The sequence below is a fragment of the Eptesicus fuscus genome, chromosome 1 (assembly GCF_027574615.1).
Source record: "Eptesicus fuscus isolate TK198812 chromosome 1, DD_ASM_mEF_20220401, whole genome shotgun sequence".
NCBI lineage: Eukaryota > Metazoa > Chordata > Mammalia > Chiroptera > Vespertilionidae > Eptesicus > Eptesicus fuscus.
Window position 1 is genome coordinate 27,399,694 of NC_072473.1, and position 16,579 is coordinate 27,416,272.

Sequence of the window (16,579 nt, forward strand, 5' to 3'; positions counted from 1 at the left end):
TCAGCCTTACCGAAATTTTCCTTAACAGTATTCCTCATTAGCGATTGGAAGTGATGAAGCATGAAGCCAGTGCTAGGAACAGGGTGGGTGTGAGAAGACAAAGTGCAAAGAGGTCAAAAGTTTGCCAGGTTTAACTGTTGCCATGGAAACTTGCTTTTGGAAGTGATAATTGAGCAGTATCTAAGACCTATCACTTTAGATCAAAATAAATGTTTTGGAAGAAGTATGGGAGTGATTTTGCTATTTTGCCAGTCAAAACCATTTATTCTATGGTATGTTTGGTGATATTTAGACATGACTAAATGTACCATTTCCCATACTCTGGTGTCAGGGACATATGTATGCCTTTGCCACGTATTACCTGTGTGACCTGGAGTAAGTTACCAACCTTCTCTACAGCCAACCTTCTGTATAACCCAGGTTGTTCAGCTTTCATCTGTAATCCTTTCAACAATAAAAATAAATTTAAAAATAATAGGATGGTGAAGGCTTGGGACATGGGGCGGGAGTGAGCTAGAAAGGGTCAATGGAGGAATAAGGGGGACATATAATACTTTCAACAATAAAGATTTAAAAGAAAATTAAAAAATAAATAAATAAAATGATTAATTAACTCATGTCTATTTAAGTAATTAAATAGGTAATGGATGTAGCATATGTTGAGCATAGAGTAAGCATTCAATAAATGGTTTTGCATAATTTTCCAAAAAACCATTAGCATAAAATAACATTGCTCAGTCTTTAAACTTGAGTCTGATATTTACATTTTATAAGTTAATATGAAATTAGAGAAAAACAATTCCTAATTTTATAAAATGACTTATATACTGAGAAATGTTTATTTTATTGACAATTAAAGCAGCCTTTTGAAAAATCAATCATTTAGACTGTTTAGCACCAGGGTCCTCAAACTTTTTAAACAGGGGTCCAGTTCACTGTCCCTCAGATCGTTGGAGGGCCGGACTATAGTTTTAAAAAAAACTATGAATAAATTCATATGCACACTGCATATATCTTATTTTGAAGTAAAAAAACAAAATGGCAAAAACACCCGCATGTGGCCCGCGGGCCGTAGTTTGAGGATGCCTGGTTTAGCAGATAAAAAACTCCATTTTTTCAAAGTAAAGTTTTTTCTATTGAAAGTATAACTGCAATAATTACTATTCCTATTAGTTGTTTTGTAATGTTCTTTTCAGACAAACTAAGAATCTCCATTAAGTCAATGATGCAGTATCTTAGACAGTTGCTTTTGTTCACTACTATTATTTCAATTGTACCTATAGTGTTTCCAAAGTCATCTAATAACTTTCCTGTCACTCTGATAAACTCAAGCACCAACAATCTAGGTTTTTACTTACTTTTGTTCCCTTTTGGATTGGCCTTAGCCAGAACAAAGGAATATAGGGAACAAAATAATCACATATACATATACTGTGGAAAAATTATCATCTCTTCACATATTCTTCTCATATTCACACATACTCTTCTCATAATCAGTATTTACTGCATTTGGTTTGAAGGTTCATTGTTGACAGTCAGGTTGTTGAGTCTAATGTTATTCTTCTAATAAGTTTATAAGAATTTGACTACTTGTCTCTTCTACTATAGCTAATTAATAACCAAAAGTAAAGATGCAATTTAAAAATGTAATTGTTTAGAAATAACATTAAAATTATATTGCCAAGCAAAAGGTTTTTCTCTAGAAAATATTAAGTAAAAATTATTGGCAAAATTTTGGTGCATTATTTAAGTGTCTTTTCAATCTATATATATAAAAGGCTAAGTGACTGGCTGACCAGCTGGTAGGTATGATGCACACTGACCACAGGGGGAAGATGCTCAATGCAAGAGCTGCTGAGCAACAGCAACTTTGCAGAGTGCCCTCTCCCACTCCAGGACCCCTTGGGGGATGTCGGAGAGTTGGTTTTGGCCTGATCCCCACTGGCCAGGCCGAGGGACCCCACCTGTCAGAGGGACCCCACTCACTCTGCAGATGCCCTTTGAGCCATGGCGCCACCCCAGGTGCAGCCAGCCAGAGAGGGACCACAGGAGGCTGGCTCCAGGGCGTGTCTGGCCCGTCTCACCCAGTCCCACCCCACTGGCCACCTTCTAATTAATTTCCTTCCAATGTGCACAAATCCATGGACTGGGCCACTAGTTAAAACATAAGCTACTAAATTGACCTATAATTGCTTCCATAGTTCTCTTCATCCATTTCCTTTTCCTTAAGATAAGTATTTAATTTCTCATTTTGTTCTATAATATATGGTCTTGTTATATTCATATAGGGCTTTTGAATTATTTTACAAATGCTTGTCCAAGTTTTCTTTGTTAAGGGATAATAAAAATGTAATAACATTTAAACGGATGTATTGGAGGAAGAAAAAAATATGCTGAGTAACTAAATGGACTGAAGTGAGAAAGAATGGAGAATGTATACTTTTAATTCTTGCAAGTATTTCATAGTATTTGAAATATTGACCAGGTTTCCTTATTCAGTGCACACATATTTTGTAACATATGTAATTTTATCTAAATAAGTTTTATTTAATGGAATTGTTTTCTTAGTTTCCTTTTCAAATGCTTTGTTGCTAATATATAGGAATTTAACTGATGTTGTGTGTTGATTTGATATCCTGCATATTATATTGCTGCATGCATTAATTAGGGCTAAGTTTTTGGTGTATAATCAATAAGGCTTTCTACATATAAGATTGTGTCATCTGCAGACAGAGATGCTTTTACTTCTTCATTTCCAATTTGGATGCTTTTACTATCTATACTAATAAAAGGACAATATGCTAATTAGACCAGAAATCTTCTGGATGTCCTTCTGGACAAAGCCATGTTGGCGGGGGCTGAGGCAGAGGCAGTGGCAGTTAGGGGCAATCAGGCTGGCAGGGGAGAGCAGTTAGGGGCAATCAGGCCAGCAGGGGAGGGCAGTTAGGGGCAATCAGGCCAGCAGGGGGGGCAGTTAGGGGACAATCAGGTCAGCAGGGGGGGGCAGTTAGGGGGCGATCAGGCCAGCAGGGTGGGTAGTTAGGGGTGATCAGGCCTGCAGGCAGAGGTGGTTAGGGGCAATCAGGCTGGCAGGCAGAGGCAGTTAGGGGTGATCAGGCAGGCAAGCAGGAGAGCAGTTAGGAGCCAGCAGTCCTGGATTGTGAGAGGGATGTCTGACTGTGGGATTGGGCCTAAACCAGCAGTTGGACATCCCCCAAGGGGTCCTGGATTGGAGAGGGTGCAGCCTGGCTGAGGGACACCCCCTGTGCACAAATTTCATACACTGGGCCTCTAGTATCTATCTATATATAAAAGCCTAAGTGACTGTTACGACCGGTCGACTGGTTGCTATGATGCACACTGATCACCAGGGGACAGACACTCAATGCAGGATGTGCCCCCTGGTGGTTAGTGTGCTCCCACAGCCAACCTCCCATGGCTGGCCAACCTCCCAATCGGCCCCAGTTGGAACTGGGCAAGATGGCCCCGATCTGCCCTGATCACCAGCCAGGCCAAGGGACCCCACCTGCGCATGAATTCGTGCACTGGGCCTCTAGTCTTGCATAATTATTCTGGTTAGAAATTCCAGTACTATGTTGAATAGAAATGATAAAACCAGGCATCCTTGTCTTGTGCCAATCTTAGAGAAAATGTTTTCAGTTTTTTACCATTGAGTATAATGTTAGCTTGTGGATTTCTCATATGTAGCCTTTATTATTTTAAGAAAGTTTTCTTATTCCTATTTTTCTTTTATCATGAAAGGCTGTTGAATTTTGTCAAATACTTTTTATCCATCAGTTGAGATGATCATGTGTTTTTTCTTCATTCTGTTAATGTGGTATGTTACTCTAGTTGATTTTTGTATGTTGTACAACCCCCACTCATTCATTTTTCTGAAAACTGATACAGTTCTATTATTTGACACATTTGAAAAATTATAAGAAAGCTATTTAAAATACAATTTTAATGGAGATTTTGAGAAAATTTTCTTGAACTCACTAAATTGTTCTGTACCACCATCAGATTTTATTCTGATACTAAAGTCTAGAATTTATGTTTGGCTTTGTCATTATTAGTTTCAAGTTAGAGCAACTTTAATATCTGAAACTGACCTTTCATTTTAGAAAACTAATCCCTGTTTAATCTGAAATTTTGTACCTATGTGTTGTAGGTAAACTTTCATTTTCCATTAAAAAAAGCTGTCAAGATGATGATTGTGAGAGAGATTCAGATGAAGATCAATATCAACATGATATTCAAGATCAAGATGGAGTATCTTTTTTTCAGAAATTGTCAGAAAAATCCATCAAGCTTGATAAGGCAGGCTTAGGTAAATTTATTATTATGAAGAATTTCACGACCAGCATTTATAAACTGGTTTAAGAGTAGATACTTTACATTCATAATTTATATACAAATGTGTTGCACATATTTATCAGAATTTTATTGTATTATTTTAATATTTAATTTATGTAGTTTAATTTCTGGATTTGTTTTGCTGTTAACCGTAATAGAGTATAAACCTTCAGCTTGAAGGCTGCCTACTCTTTCATAAGTGAAAAAAATTCATATATATTTATGTTATTAAACAAAAACAGCAATTAATTTCTGATAAAATAATATTAATGAGTATATTATTTTAACAATGTAATATGATTTTCTTCAACATAGGGTGTGATAACAGTCTTCCTCATGCAAAAGAAAGCAATGCTATTGTTTTTCTTTCCTATTTTATAAAATGTTATTTGCATGTTAATAAACATCATATCTTTTTAGTAGAAAATCAAGGGAAAAAGAGATTGTGGAGTGTGGGAATAGACAGGGGAAAGTTCCTGGAGAATGGGGGAATGAGTTTTGTTATGTGTAAAAAGCAGGGACATAGGAGGCCATTAGAGAAAGCTGGATCATCAGGAGCAAAGTTGTGGAGACAAACTTATCCCAAAGAAGAAATCTTTATTAAATTAATCTGTATTTAGTCAGATTCTTCAGAGAAACAGATGCTACCATAATATTCTAATATAATGTAATGTATTATAAATAGTGGTATTTTAAGGAATTGGCTAACATGATTGTGGGGACTGGCAATTCCAACATCTGTAGGGCAAGCCTTACCTAGAAAATTAGGTAAGAGTTGCTACTGTAGTATTGTGTCCAAATCATACCTGGCAAACCAGGCGACTACAAGCTCAGGCATGTTTTCCATGTTCCAGTCTTAACTAAGAATTGCTTCTTCTTCAGGTAACCTTAGTTTTTGCTTTGAGGGCCTCCAACTGAATGGAGGAGGCCCACCCATGTTATGCAGGTTAATCTGCTTTACTCAATGTCTGTTGATGTAAGTTATCATCACTTAAAAAAAATAAATTTCACAGCAGCATCTACACTGTTATGTAACCAAATAACTGGACACTATAGCCCATCCAAATCAACACACACACTTAACCATCTCAGAATACATGGATTTAGAGTGACATTTAGTCAATATTCAAAATGCCTTGGAAAGGGAAAAGCAGATGAGCCAGTTAGGTCACTGCAACAACAAATGGTGTTTGAAATGAAGAGAACAATGTCTTTTATGATAGTGATGTGGATAGAGAAATACCACTGAAGATGGAAAACATTTTAGAAATTAGTATTATTTGACAAAGGAAAAAGAAAGAGAGGATTGATTCCAAAAAATTAACAAAGTTTGTTATATTGGTGAATAGAGAAATATTAAGATAGAAATTTAGAAGTATCTTGATTTTATTAAATTAACATTTGTTAAATAGTGCCCTAGGGTGTCAGATGGTAGTGAGTCAAGGTTTAAAAGACTGCAAGGGAAAGTGAAATAGAGAAGTTTGTTGTTCACAGGTCCTGGAGGAGGTACTCAAGCTGCATCCAGGGTCTACAAGGTGAGATCCAGGTAGGGAGAGAGGAAGGACCTGGGTACATGCTTTTATTAGGGTCTTTGAATGGAATGTTTTGTGGTTCCCAGGCTAAGGCCGGATTGGTCAATTCAAACAAAAATCAGTGGGGTTTTGGTAAGGGGCACACAAGGGGACAGCCCTGGGAGGTTGGAGAGAGTACATAGACTAAGTGTGGTTGTGGGAGTCATATTATGAAGTTATATTTTCTTGTGACTCTGCTGGGCTGCTTTCTAGGTTATGCACTTTGGGGAGGGGCTAGTGTTGCTTCAAGGTTCCTGCAGGCTGCTTGGCCACACAAAATGGAAGTGGAGGTAGTAATCTTGTGAGGTAGTTTAGTTAAATTCAACAAGAAGAAATAATTTGGGAGATTATAATGCTTAGAACTGTTTTGTGTTTTCTGATTTTGATGTGACAGTAAACCATTTACATTGCAATATTCAGTCATCAGTTGAATATTTGGAGCTGAGACATGGTGAAAAAAATAATAAAACGCGTTGTAAAAGTTTAGGGATACTTCAGTTGGAATCACTCAGGTGACACAAAGAGCAGATACTTGTTGTAGATGGATTATGCTACAAGTTAAGCCCTTATCAAAATCTAAGGCACAAGAACCGTGAAGGAAAACCAGATAAAAGTGTTTAGAGGAGTTTGAAAGAAAATCAGAATACTATCATATCATGGTAATGGACTCAAAAGGAATGCTCTCTAATTTTAAAAATCTAAGCTGCAGGATTACAGGTTCAATTCTTTAGACAGGCCTTCCCATATTACTACTCAGACAGGATTAACCTTCTATCACCTGTAATAATGTGGGTCTCTTTCTTACTGATTGCTCAGTAGTATATTTTGTTTCAGTTATGCAAAATGAGTAGTAAGTTCTGGAGATATAATGTACAACAATGTGATTATATTGAAAATATGATAGTGTATGCTTGAAATTTGCTTAGAATGTAGATCTTAAGTGTCTTCACCTCCCTCCAACTGAAAAATGATAACTATCTAAGATGATGACTATGTTAATTAATTTGAATGTGGTGATTATTTCAAAATGTATATGTATATCAAATCAAGTTGTACACCTTGAGTATGTACAGTTTTAAAGTCAGTTATATCTCAATAAAGCTAGGACAAAAAAGAAATGAAAATAACTACATAAGAATTTTTTAACCTTTCAAATAGGTAACTATGCATTGATCAGACTGTCAAACCTCAGAGAGAATGTAGGGGAGGGTGGGGTAAGGGGGAGAGAGCAACCAAAGGACTTGTATGCATGCATATAAGCCTAACCAGTGGTCACAGACAACAGGGGGGTGGGGGCATGAGTGGGGGGCATTGGGAAGGTAATGGGAGATGAGGACAAATATGTAATACCTTCATCAATAAAGAAATTTAAAAAATAAATAAATAAATAAAATTTTAAAAAAGAAAGAAAAATAATGGTAACACCCAGTTTTTAATGATGGTCAGGCCTAAAGAGATAATCTTATGTATTAAACTGGGAATTTCAATTGATGAAAATTTGAAGAGAGCATTTACAGTATCTTAAAACTTTTAAGAATTTTTCCAGTTATTTCAGTCCAATAATTTTTAAAATATGATAATTAAAGAGATGTACAAATATTTATATATAAGAATGTTCCTTATGTATAATTTATTATGTTGAACAATAGAAACTTATATTTTTAATTTTTAAATTTTATTTAAAATGTTTTTGAATATGTATTACCTGCACATAATTTTTTTTGCAGTTTTATTGAGAAATAATTGACATATAACATTGTATAAGTTTAAGGCATATAGCATGATGGTTTGATTGACTGCATGTATTGTGAAATGATCACCACAATAGGCTCCACTTAAATCCATCTTCTCATGTAGATACAATAAAAAAAAAAAAGAAGTGACAAAGGAAAATAAATTCTTCTTGTGATGAGAACTCTTAGGATTTATTCTCTTAACAACTTCCCTATATATTATACAGAAATGTTAACGATAGTCATCATGTTGTACATTACATCCCTAGTACTTATTTATCTTATAATTGGAAGTTTGTATCTTTTATCCATTTCTCCCATCCTTCACCTCTGGGGACCATAAGTTTGATCTCTTTTTCTATGAGATTTGTGGGCTTTTTGTTTGTTTTTTAGATATTTACCTTTTTCTGTGTGACTTAATTCACTTAGCATAATGCCTTCAAGGTCCATCCACATTGTCCCAAATGGTAGAATTTTCTCGTTTTTTGTTTTTGTCTTGTTTACAGCTGAATAATATTGGGTTATATTTATATACCACAACTTCTTTATCCATTCATTCATTGATGGAAACTTAGGTTGTTTTCATGTCTTGGCTAGTGTAAATAAAGCTGCTATGAACATGAGGCTGCAGACATCTTTTTGAGTTAGTGTTTTTGTTTCCTTTGGATATATTCCCAAAAGTGGAATTTCTGGATCACATGGTAGTTCTATTTTTAAGTTTTTGAGGATCCTCCATACTGTTTTCCATAGTGGCTGTACAATTTACAATCCTACCAACAGTGCACAAGGGTTTCCTTTTCTCCATAGCCACACAAGTATTTGTTATATATTATCTTTTTGGTGATGATCATTTAACAGGTATGAAGTGATATCACATTGTGGTTTGAATTTACATTTCCCTAATGACTAGTGATGAAGCTTAAATTTTAATAGTAAATATTCTCTAAATTATAGAAATAGTAGGAATATGTATATATACTTATATGGATATATCAATTATATATAATTTGTATATCCCAGTGTCTGCGTGTGTGTGTGTGTGTGTGTGTGTGTGTGTGTGTGTGTGTGTGTATCGATATATTAAGCCTGGAATTTTATACATAAAAATGAAGTAATGTACTCTTGGTTATGAGGTGATGAATAATTTCCATTTTCTTTAAGCTTTTCAAAAATTTCTCAAATTACTATGGTGAATGTTACTGATTTTTATATTTAGAAAAAAATTTAGTATACTTAAGCCCTTTAGTTAAACATTTTTTAATTATTATTTTTGTTATTTTTCTCATCCATAAATCATCACTAATCCCAACCATTGAATTCATATTTTATTTATATTTTCACACTGTAGGAATTAAATCAGCTTCATTGCAACATTGCTTTATGTGATAGTCACAACATTTACTAATAGTAGGTGTTATTGTCCCTATGGTAGTTTTATGTATCAACTTGGCTGGGCCATGGTGCCTAGATATTAGGTCAGACATTCTGGATTTTTCTCTGAAGGTGATTTTGGTTGAGAATTACACTTAATCTGTGTACTCAGACTAAAGCAGATTGCCTTCCATTATGTGGGTGAGCCTTATCCAGTAAGTTGAAGGTCATTATAAAACAAAGGTTGACCTCCCCTGAGCAAGAAGTAATTCTGTCAGTAGACTGCCCTTGGACTGGAGCTACAACTCTTCCTTGAGTCTCCAGCCTGCCGGCTTATCCTGCAGATTTTGGATTTACCAAGCCAATTAAGTGAACCATTTCTAACACACACACACACACACACACACACACACACACACACACACACCCTGTGGTTCTGTATCATGACTAATATAGTCCCAACACATGTTTTATTGCTTTTTGCACTATCCCAGAGTCATTGGTCATTCAGTCTTCTTAGTTATAGAAACCCTTCCTTTTCAGAACTATTTTCTCTGTGAACTCATTGTGGACTAAAGCATTGGAAAAATCTATAAAATATACATGAGCTAAAAGGGGAAAGACTTTGCAGGATAGGGCTTCCCTTAGCACCCATAAACAGTGATGAATTCACCTTCTTACCCTCCCCTCAGCACTCTTGACAAATGAGCCCATCAAAAAGAGTTTGAAAATGATATCTGTTCATGTTTCTCAAATTTTTGTGTTAAGTATGGTGTTCTGAAACCTATATTAAGAAATTAATTTTTTTCTAGATGATGATGGTGGCACTGTACAAGTCTGGTATAATCTTGAGATCCATATCTATCCTGGGGAGCCTGTAAACATTATTGAAATGAAATGTGTTGCTATGGTAAGAGCCCATTAAATGGTCATAGAGTTTGCCTTTTTGTAGACAATCTTTTAGTTGTAAACTTAAATTGCTGTTCTTGGAAAAATCCATATTATTAAGACTCATGATTGGATAAATTATTCATTTTTTAGAAATTTTATTTTTAAATGGAGTAATGTGTACCTTAATGCTTATGGAAAATATTTTTTTAGTTGTATGATATCTTATAGTGGCTGCACTAATTAGCATTCTACCTGAATGATTAAGAGTTACTAGAGCAAACTTAACCTTCGCCTTTATGCTTGCCCTCACATGTTTGATAAAAGCAGCAGACATCTTTTTGAATTAGTGTTTTTGTTTCCTTTGGATATATTCCCAGAAGTGGAATTTCTGGATCACATGGTAGTTCTATTTTTAATAAAATTCTAGACTTTTCAATACTGATTTTTCCTGGTTTTACAACAGGAAGAAACATATTTGGAGCAACAGACATAGATTTAGGGTTTTAAGTAATAGTGACTAAGAATAGGATTGTTTTATGTAAATTATTAAAGTGTTATTTTTTTCAGATTTTTTTTTTAAATTTCTTTATTGATTAAGGTATCACATATTTGTCCTCGTCCCCCCATTTCCATCCCACCCCCCTCTCCACACATGCCCCCACCCCCCTGTTGTCCTTAACCGCTGGTTGGGCTCATATGTCTGCACACAAGTCCTTTGGTTGATCTCTCCCTTTATCCCCACCCTTCCCTATCCTCCCCCTGAGGCCCGACAGTCTGACCCATGCCTCCTTGTTCCTGGGTCTGTTCTTGTTCATCAGTCTATGTTGTTCATTATTTCCCCTAGATGAGTGAGATCATGTGCTATTAGAAATACACTTATAAGAACTGAAAATGAGACAAGCAATAATGGTTATTGTGACAGGCAAATGAATCGGTCTGTAGTGAGTTTCTTTCTGGGCCAACAGTTCTTTTGAGACCCAATTTCAATGTCCAACAGTTCCTTATGTGTACATGTCAGCACTGACATGTAAGGAAAAATATCCTGTAAGTAAATTACATCTAGAAAATTAAAGTGTTATTAACTCCATGTCCAGGATTACTTAAGAGTAAAATATTGAGAGTCTTGGTTTAAATGAAATATGAAGACAGTATTAGTTGCTGTTAATCATGTTTTCATTCCATTTAATTTCCTTATTGTTAGTACTCAAATATTTAAATCTGTGATAAAGATTATTTTCATTTTTAAATGTGAAGATAGATTTCTTTGTACAATTGATTATTTAGAATCTTGAACTTTTGCTCCATCAAATATAAAATAAGAAAAGATTTAAACACTTTTAGTCTACAAATCAATTATTTGTCCATCTGATTTCTGGGTAAATTTCTACTGAGGGAAAGAAAATGGATGATTAAACTGTTGAAATATACTCAATTGTAGATTGCAAATGGAGTTTCTTCTAAGTGAAAAATCATTTAATATGATGATGTCGGGATCATTTCACTTAATGAAAATATCCAATATCTGTGACCCTATTATCACTGCAGAATAAATTATTTCTTAAAGGTTATTTTTAAATGATATAATTTTGACTATGAAACCACTTGCTGTGGAAAATTGTTACTAGATTAAAAGTCATCTCTTTATCAGGACAGAGGAAAAAAAATACTCTAAACATGAGACCAAGAGAAATTGGGATCATGAGGTGGTACCTCAAAAAGGGGGAAACATTGGCTTCCTTATTAACTATTTGTTTAAAATAGGGATAGAGAGGAGTAGAAATATGCAACACAAACTAGCAAATATAGATGCATTTCTAAAATTACAAGCAACTGTTGCATCTTCTCAGGAAATGGTATATAAAGTGTCCTTTTTTGGGAAAGTTATTAATCCTTCAAGAAAATACTGGTTGCCCTAACTGGTTTGGCTCAGTGGATAGAGCGTCAGCCTGCAGACTGAAAGGTCCCAGGTTCGATTCCAGTCAAGGGCATGTACCTTGGTTGTGGGCACATTCCCAGTAGGAGGCGTGCAGGAGGCAGCTGATCAATGTTTCTCTCCCATCGATGTTTCTAACTCTCTATCCCTCTCCCTTCCTCTCTGTAAAAAATCAATAAAAATATATTTTAAAAAAATACTGGTAGAAATTGAGATTTTTATAATTCTCAGCTTCTCATGGTGAAGATTGTCACACAGGTTGAGAAACACACACCATCACGGTACTTTATATAGGTAGGTAAGAAGACTGAGCAAAAAGCAAAAAGAAACCATCACCTGTCTCTTTTAATGCACTTCAAGTATGTTTTCATTTTTTTCTGGGGGGTGGTGGTGGTGTTTTTTTATGATCCTCACCCGAGGATATTTTTCCATTGATTTTTAGAAAAAGTGGAAGAGAGAGGTAAAGACAGCTATGTGAGAGAGACACATTGATTGGTTGCCTCCCTCATGCCCCTGACCACCGCCCGGGTGGGGAAGGAGCCTGCAACCAAGGTACATGCCCTTGACCAGAATCGAATCCAGGACCCTTTGGTCCTCAGGCCAAACCTTTGGTCCACTGAGCCAAACCTGCTTGGGCTGTTTTCATTTTTTAAATTAAGATTTGTATATACCCATTGGGGAATATATTGCTTTCATGAATCATGTACTTTCAAATGGGTCCTTCTCAATTTTCCATAAGGGACTTCCCCCTCCCCAGGCAATAATTCCATTATTATTGTTTAATACCACAGTAGGATACCAATACCTCTTATTTTAATAATATTTCAGATTATTATCAGTTATACTACTGTTTTTATTTTTCATTGTGAATATTTAGCATACTTATTTCAGAAAGACATTGAAATAATTTCCTCTCAAGGTCTATATGAAAATGCAAGTGTTTTTTTTAAAATATATTTTATTGATTTTTTTACAGAGAGGAAGGGAGAGGGATAGAGAGCTAGAAACATCGATGAGAGAGAAACATCGACCAGCTGCCTCCTGCACACCCCCTATCAGGGATGTGCCCACAACCAACGTACTTGCCCTTAACCGGAATCGAACGTGGGACCTTTCAGTCCGCAGGCCGACGCTCTATCCACTGAGCCAAACCGGTTTCGGCGAAAATGCAAGTTTTGAGCCCCCATTTTATTGAGTAGTTTTATATTACAATGTGGGGGCAAAGCTTAGCTCCATCAGCTGCTACATTGCTCTCTTTCTCACTATAGACAGGTATTCTGTACTAATTAAATGTTCACTTTCAACTGAGTTTGGTGTAATGGACTCTTTTTCCACTAACTATCCACATAGGCTACCAGTAACAGTGATAGTGTTGCCAAGGAATTAAGCTTTGCCACCTTTCTAGTAGTAATTGCCTAAGGTAAAAATGTATGAGTTATTGCCCCACCAGCATGGCTCAGTGGTTGAGCATTGACCTATGAACCAGGAGGTCACTGTTTGATTCCCAGTCAGGGCACATGCCTGGGTTGTGGGCTCGATCCCCAGTAGGGGGCATGTAGGAGGCAGCCAATAAATGATTCTCTCTCATCATTGATGTTTCTCTCTCTCCCTCTCTTTTCCTCTCTGAATTCAATAAAAATACATATCTATATATATATTTAAAAACGTATGAGTTATTAATTCATGGATATGAAGATTTAGTTGGTAGAGATGGTATGGGTTATTTTAAACTAGAGGCCTTGTGCACAAATTCGTGCACCAGTGGGGTCCCTCGGCCTGGGCTGTGTGGATTGGGCCAAAACTGACTCCCCGACATTCCCTGAGGGGGTCCTGGATTGTGAAAGGGCACAGGCCAGGCCGAGGGACCCCACCGGTGCCCGATCACAGGAGGGCTCCAGAGTGTGTCCTGCCCGTCTCACCCAGTCCCAATGGGATGGACCCCAACAGCAAGCTAACCTGAGTCAGAGCATCTGCCCCCTGGTGGTCAGTGCACATTATAGTGACTGGTTGGATGGTTGAATGAACAGTTGGACACTTAGCATATATATATATATCTATATATATATATATATATATATATAGAGAGAGAGAGAGAGAGAGAGAGAGAGAGAGAGAGATAATCCCATCAAATAAACTTTTTTGTGCACTTCTTGAAGAAGATACTTTCTGAAGTACATTAAAACTGCTGTCCTCATCTATATATGTTCCCTAGTAGTTTTGACTACAGTTGTTTTTGCTAAATTTCTGAGTAATATTTAACTTAAACCTTAAATCATCAGATGTGGCAATGGAGCTTTCAAGATACTAAACCATCTCTAATTTTCTATTTGCTTCTCAACTTTTGTTACATTAAACCTAATTTCCACATCTTCCCTAAAGATGAATGAATGGTTAGAATCTCTCTAAAATAGGGTTTGTGTAAGAAATATTTAGACCCTGAGACACATAAATTTGGTTACTTCTTACAGCAGGTTCCAAAAATTATATTCATAATAAACAATAATTGGTTGTTAGTAGTTCATTTTCTGTTGGAGTAAAGTACTTAGGATTTCTTTTGGAAATTTTAACATGTAATATCTGCTGTTTAATTTTTTTTAACTCAAAAATTTCTTCTATGTCATATAGTTTGGCTATGGGAGAATGATGAGAGTAATCCACTATCTTCCCACTGACGTTCAATAATTCCAGTATAGCAATGGGCTATATTTTTTGAAAACAAAACTTTAGTATGTGAACACAATTTTATATGGTTTAAGTTTTAGATCAGTTGTAGCATTCATAATATTTGCTCTGTTGTTGGTGATAATTATGTGAATATCTCTTTACTTAATTTTTCATTCTGTAATAAACCTTCAATTAAATTCACTCTTTGTTAATGGTGAGACCTAGAAATATCTTCACAAGCTAGTAAGAGAGGAGCATAGTGAAAAGCACAGTTAATCCATGTGGTGTCACATATAAAAATATTAATATAAAACGTGACTTAGCAACCTTTTTGAATAATGTTTTAGTTTAAAATTTTAGCCTTCTTATATAGATAGATAGAGAAAACCTATAACCTATGTTAAACAACTAAATAGGAATATACTTCCTAGGGATTGGTCCCTGCAATTAGATATCCTTCTATTGTCACTGCATTTCATAGCGCATCCCCCCACCCCACTCTGCCACAAGGTTATGTGAAATGTCAGAATACATGTGAACAAACCTATAGACACTACAGAAGTTTTCAGGATTTTAACAACTCCTTAGTGCCTACCAATGCATCCTCACCTCCACATTACCCTCTATCTGGCATTAGGCATTAACATCCACCTCTTCAATCTTTGTGTCTCAGGTTGAGTGGCAGAGGATTGGAGATGGGGAGTGGGAGGCATGACTTCAGTAGGTACAGTGACATATAGGTGGCAGTAACAGAGGAATGACAATGATGTTTCTAATTTGTAATTACAGACTTTGTTTATCTGAGTTCTGAACTGTTGGCACTGAATTTTCAATTTAGAAAAATTACTGAGACAGATTAGAGTTATCACTTCCTCCAAATTACATGGTACATTTCAGAATACCCTTAGGAATAGTTTATTTATTGACTTTAATGTTTTAAAACAGAAAAATTAAAATTGAAGATTTTCTCAATAGTGTACCTTACTTGTGTGTTTTGGACTTCAGAAATAATTCCTTCATAATGAATTTATGATTATCTTCTGGGAGAGAATATGGTGAAAAATACTTCCTGTTAGTGCATATTGAATTGCCATTGACACATTTAAACTTTTATGAGCCAAAACATAGTCTTTATTTTCTCAGACCTATTGAGAGTAGGAAGTAGGAAGTTTTCAGTGAAAATACTCAGTGAATTAAATTTTTCCTACCAGAAAGTTTGTGAATGTAATGTTTATCCACTCATTTGTTTATATAGAGGTAATCAAGCAAATGTTTGTTCCATGGACAAAGCTGCAATGTCTATCTTTGAGATATGTTTTGTGAATAACTAACTCTCTCCTCATCAACACCTGCCCTATCAGCTTAGTATTAGGTTTTTGTGGTCACTCCTGTAATGTGATTTGATAAATTTCAAAATAGCTCCATGTCCTAAATTACATCCATTACCGATTTTTTAAAATATGTTTATTGATTTTCAGAGAGAGAAAGGGACATGGAGAGAGAGATAGGAACATCAATGATGAGAATCACCAATCAGCTGCCTCCTGTATAACCCCTACTGGGGATGGAGCCTGCAACCTGGGCATGTGCCCCAACTGGGAACTGAACCGTGACCTCTTGGTTCATAGGTTGACACTCAACCACTGAGCCACACCAGTCAGGCCCCATTACCAATTTTTAAATTGTGACTGAAATGTCCAACATCCTCCTTTTTATTAGGTTAAGGCAGTGGTCGGCAAACTCATTAGTCAACAGAGCCAAATATCAACAGTACAACGATTGAAATTTCTTTTGAGAGCCAAATTATTTAAACTTAAACTATATAGGTAGGTACATTGTTATTAAGTTAATTAGGGTACTTCTAAGCTGGCCTTTGCTAAAAACTCAAGGGGCCAAAGAGCCACATGTGGCTCGTGAGCCGCAGTTTGCGGACCACTGGATTAAGGCATTCCAAACAACTGGTCTTTGTTCATATTGAGATATGTCCTATCTATTATATTCACCTTTAACACATTTGCTTCAATTAATGGCTTTTACTGTAGTGGAAATTGTGGCTGTCA

At 35.9% G+C, this 16,579-nt stretch overlaps 1 protein-coding gene across 1 annotated transcript in view; it reads left to right on the forward strand.

Annotated features, from left to right (window-relative positions):
* Positions 1-16,579, forward strand: part of CFAP47 (cilia and flagella associated protein 47) — a 502,125-nt gene that overhangs the window by 366,158 nt on the left and 119,388 nt on the right. The window contains exons 52-53 of the mRNA XM_054720946.1: positions 4,172-4,330; positions 9,844-9,941. Coding sequence (XP_054576921.1) covers positions 4,172-4,330; positions 9,844-9,941 — 257 coding nt within the window. The remainder of the gene's footprint in view (positions 1-4,171; positions 4,331-9,843; positions 9,942-16,579) is intronic.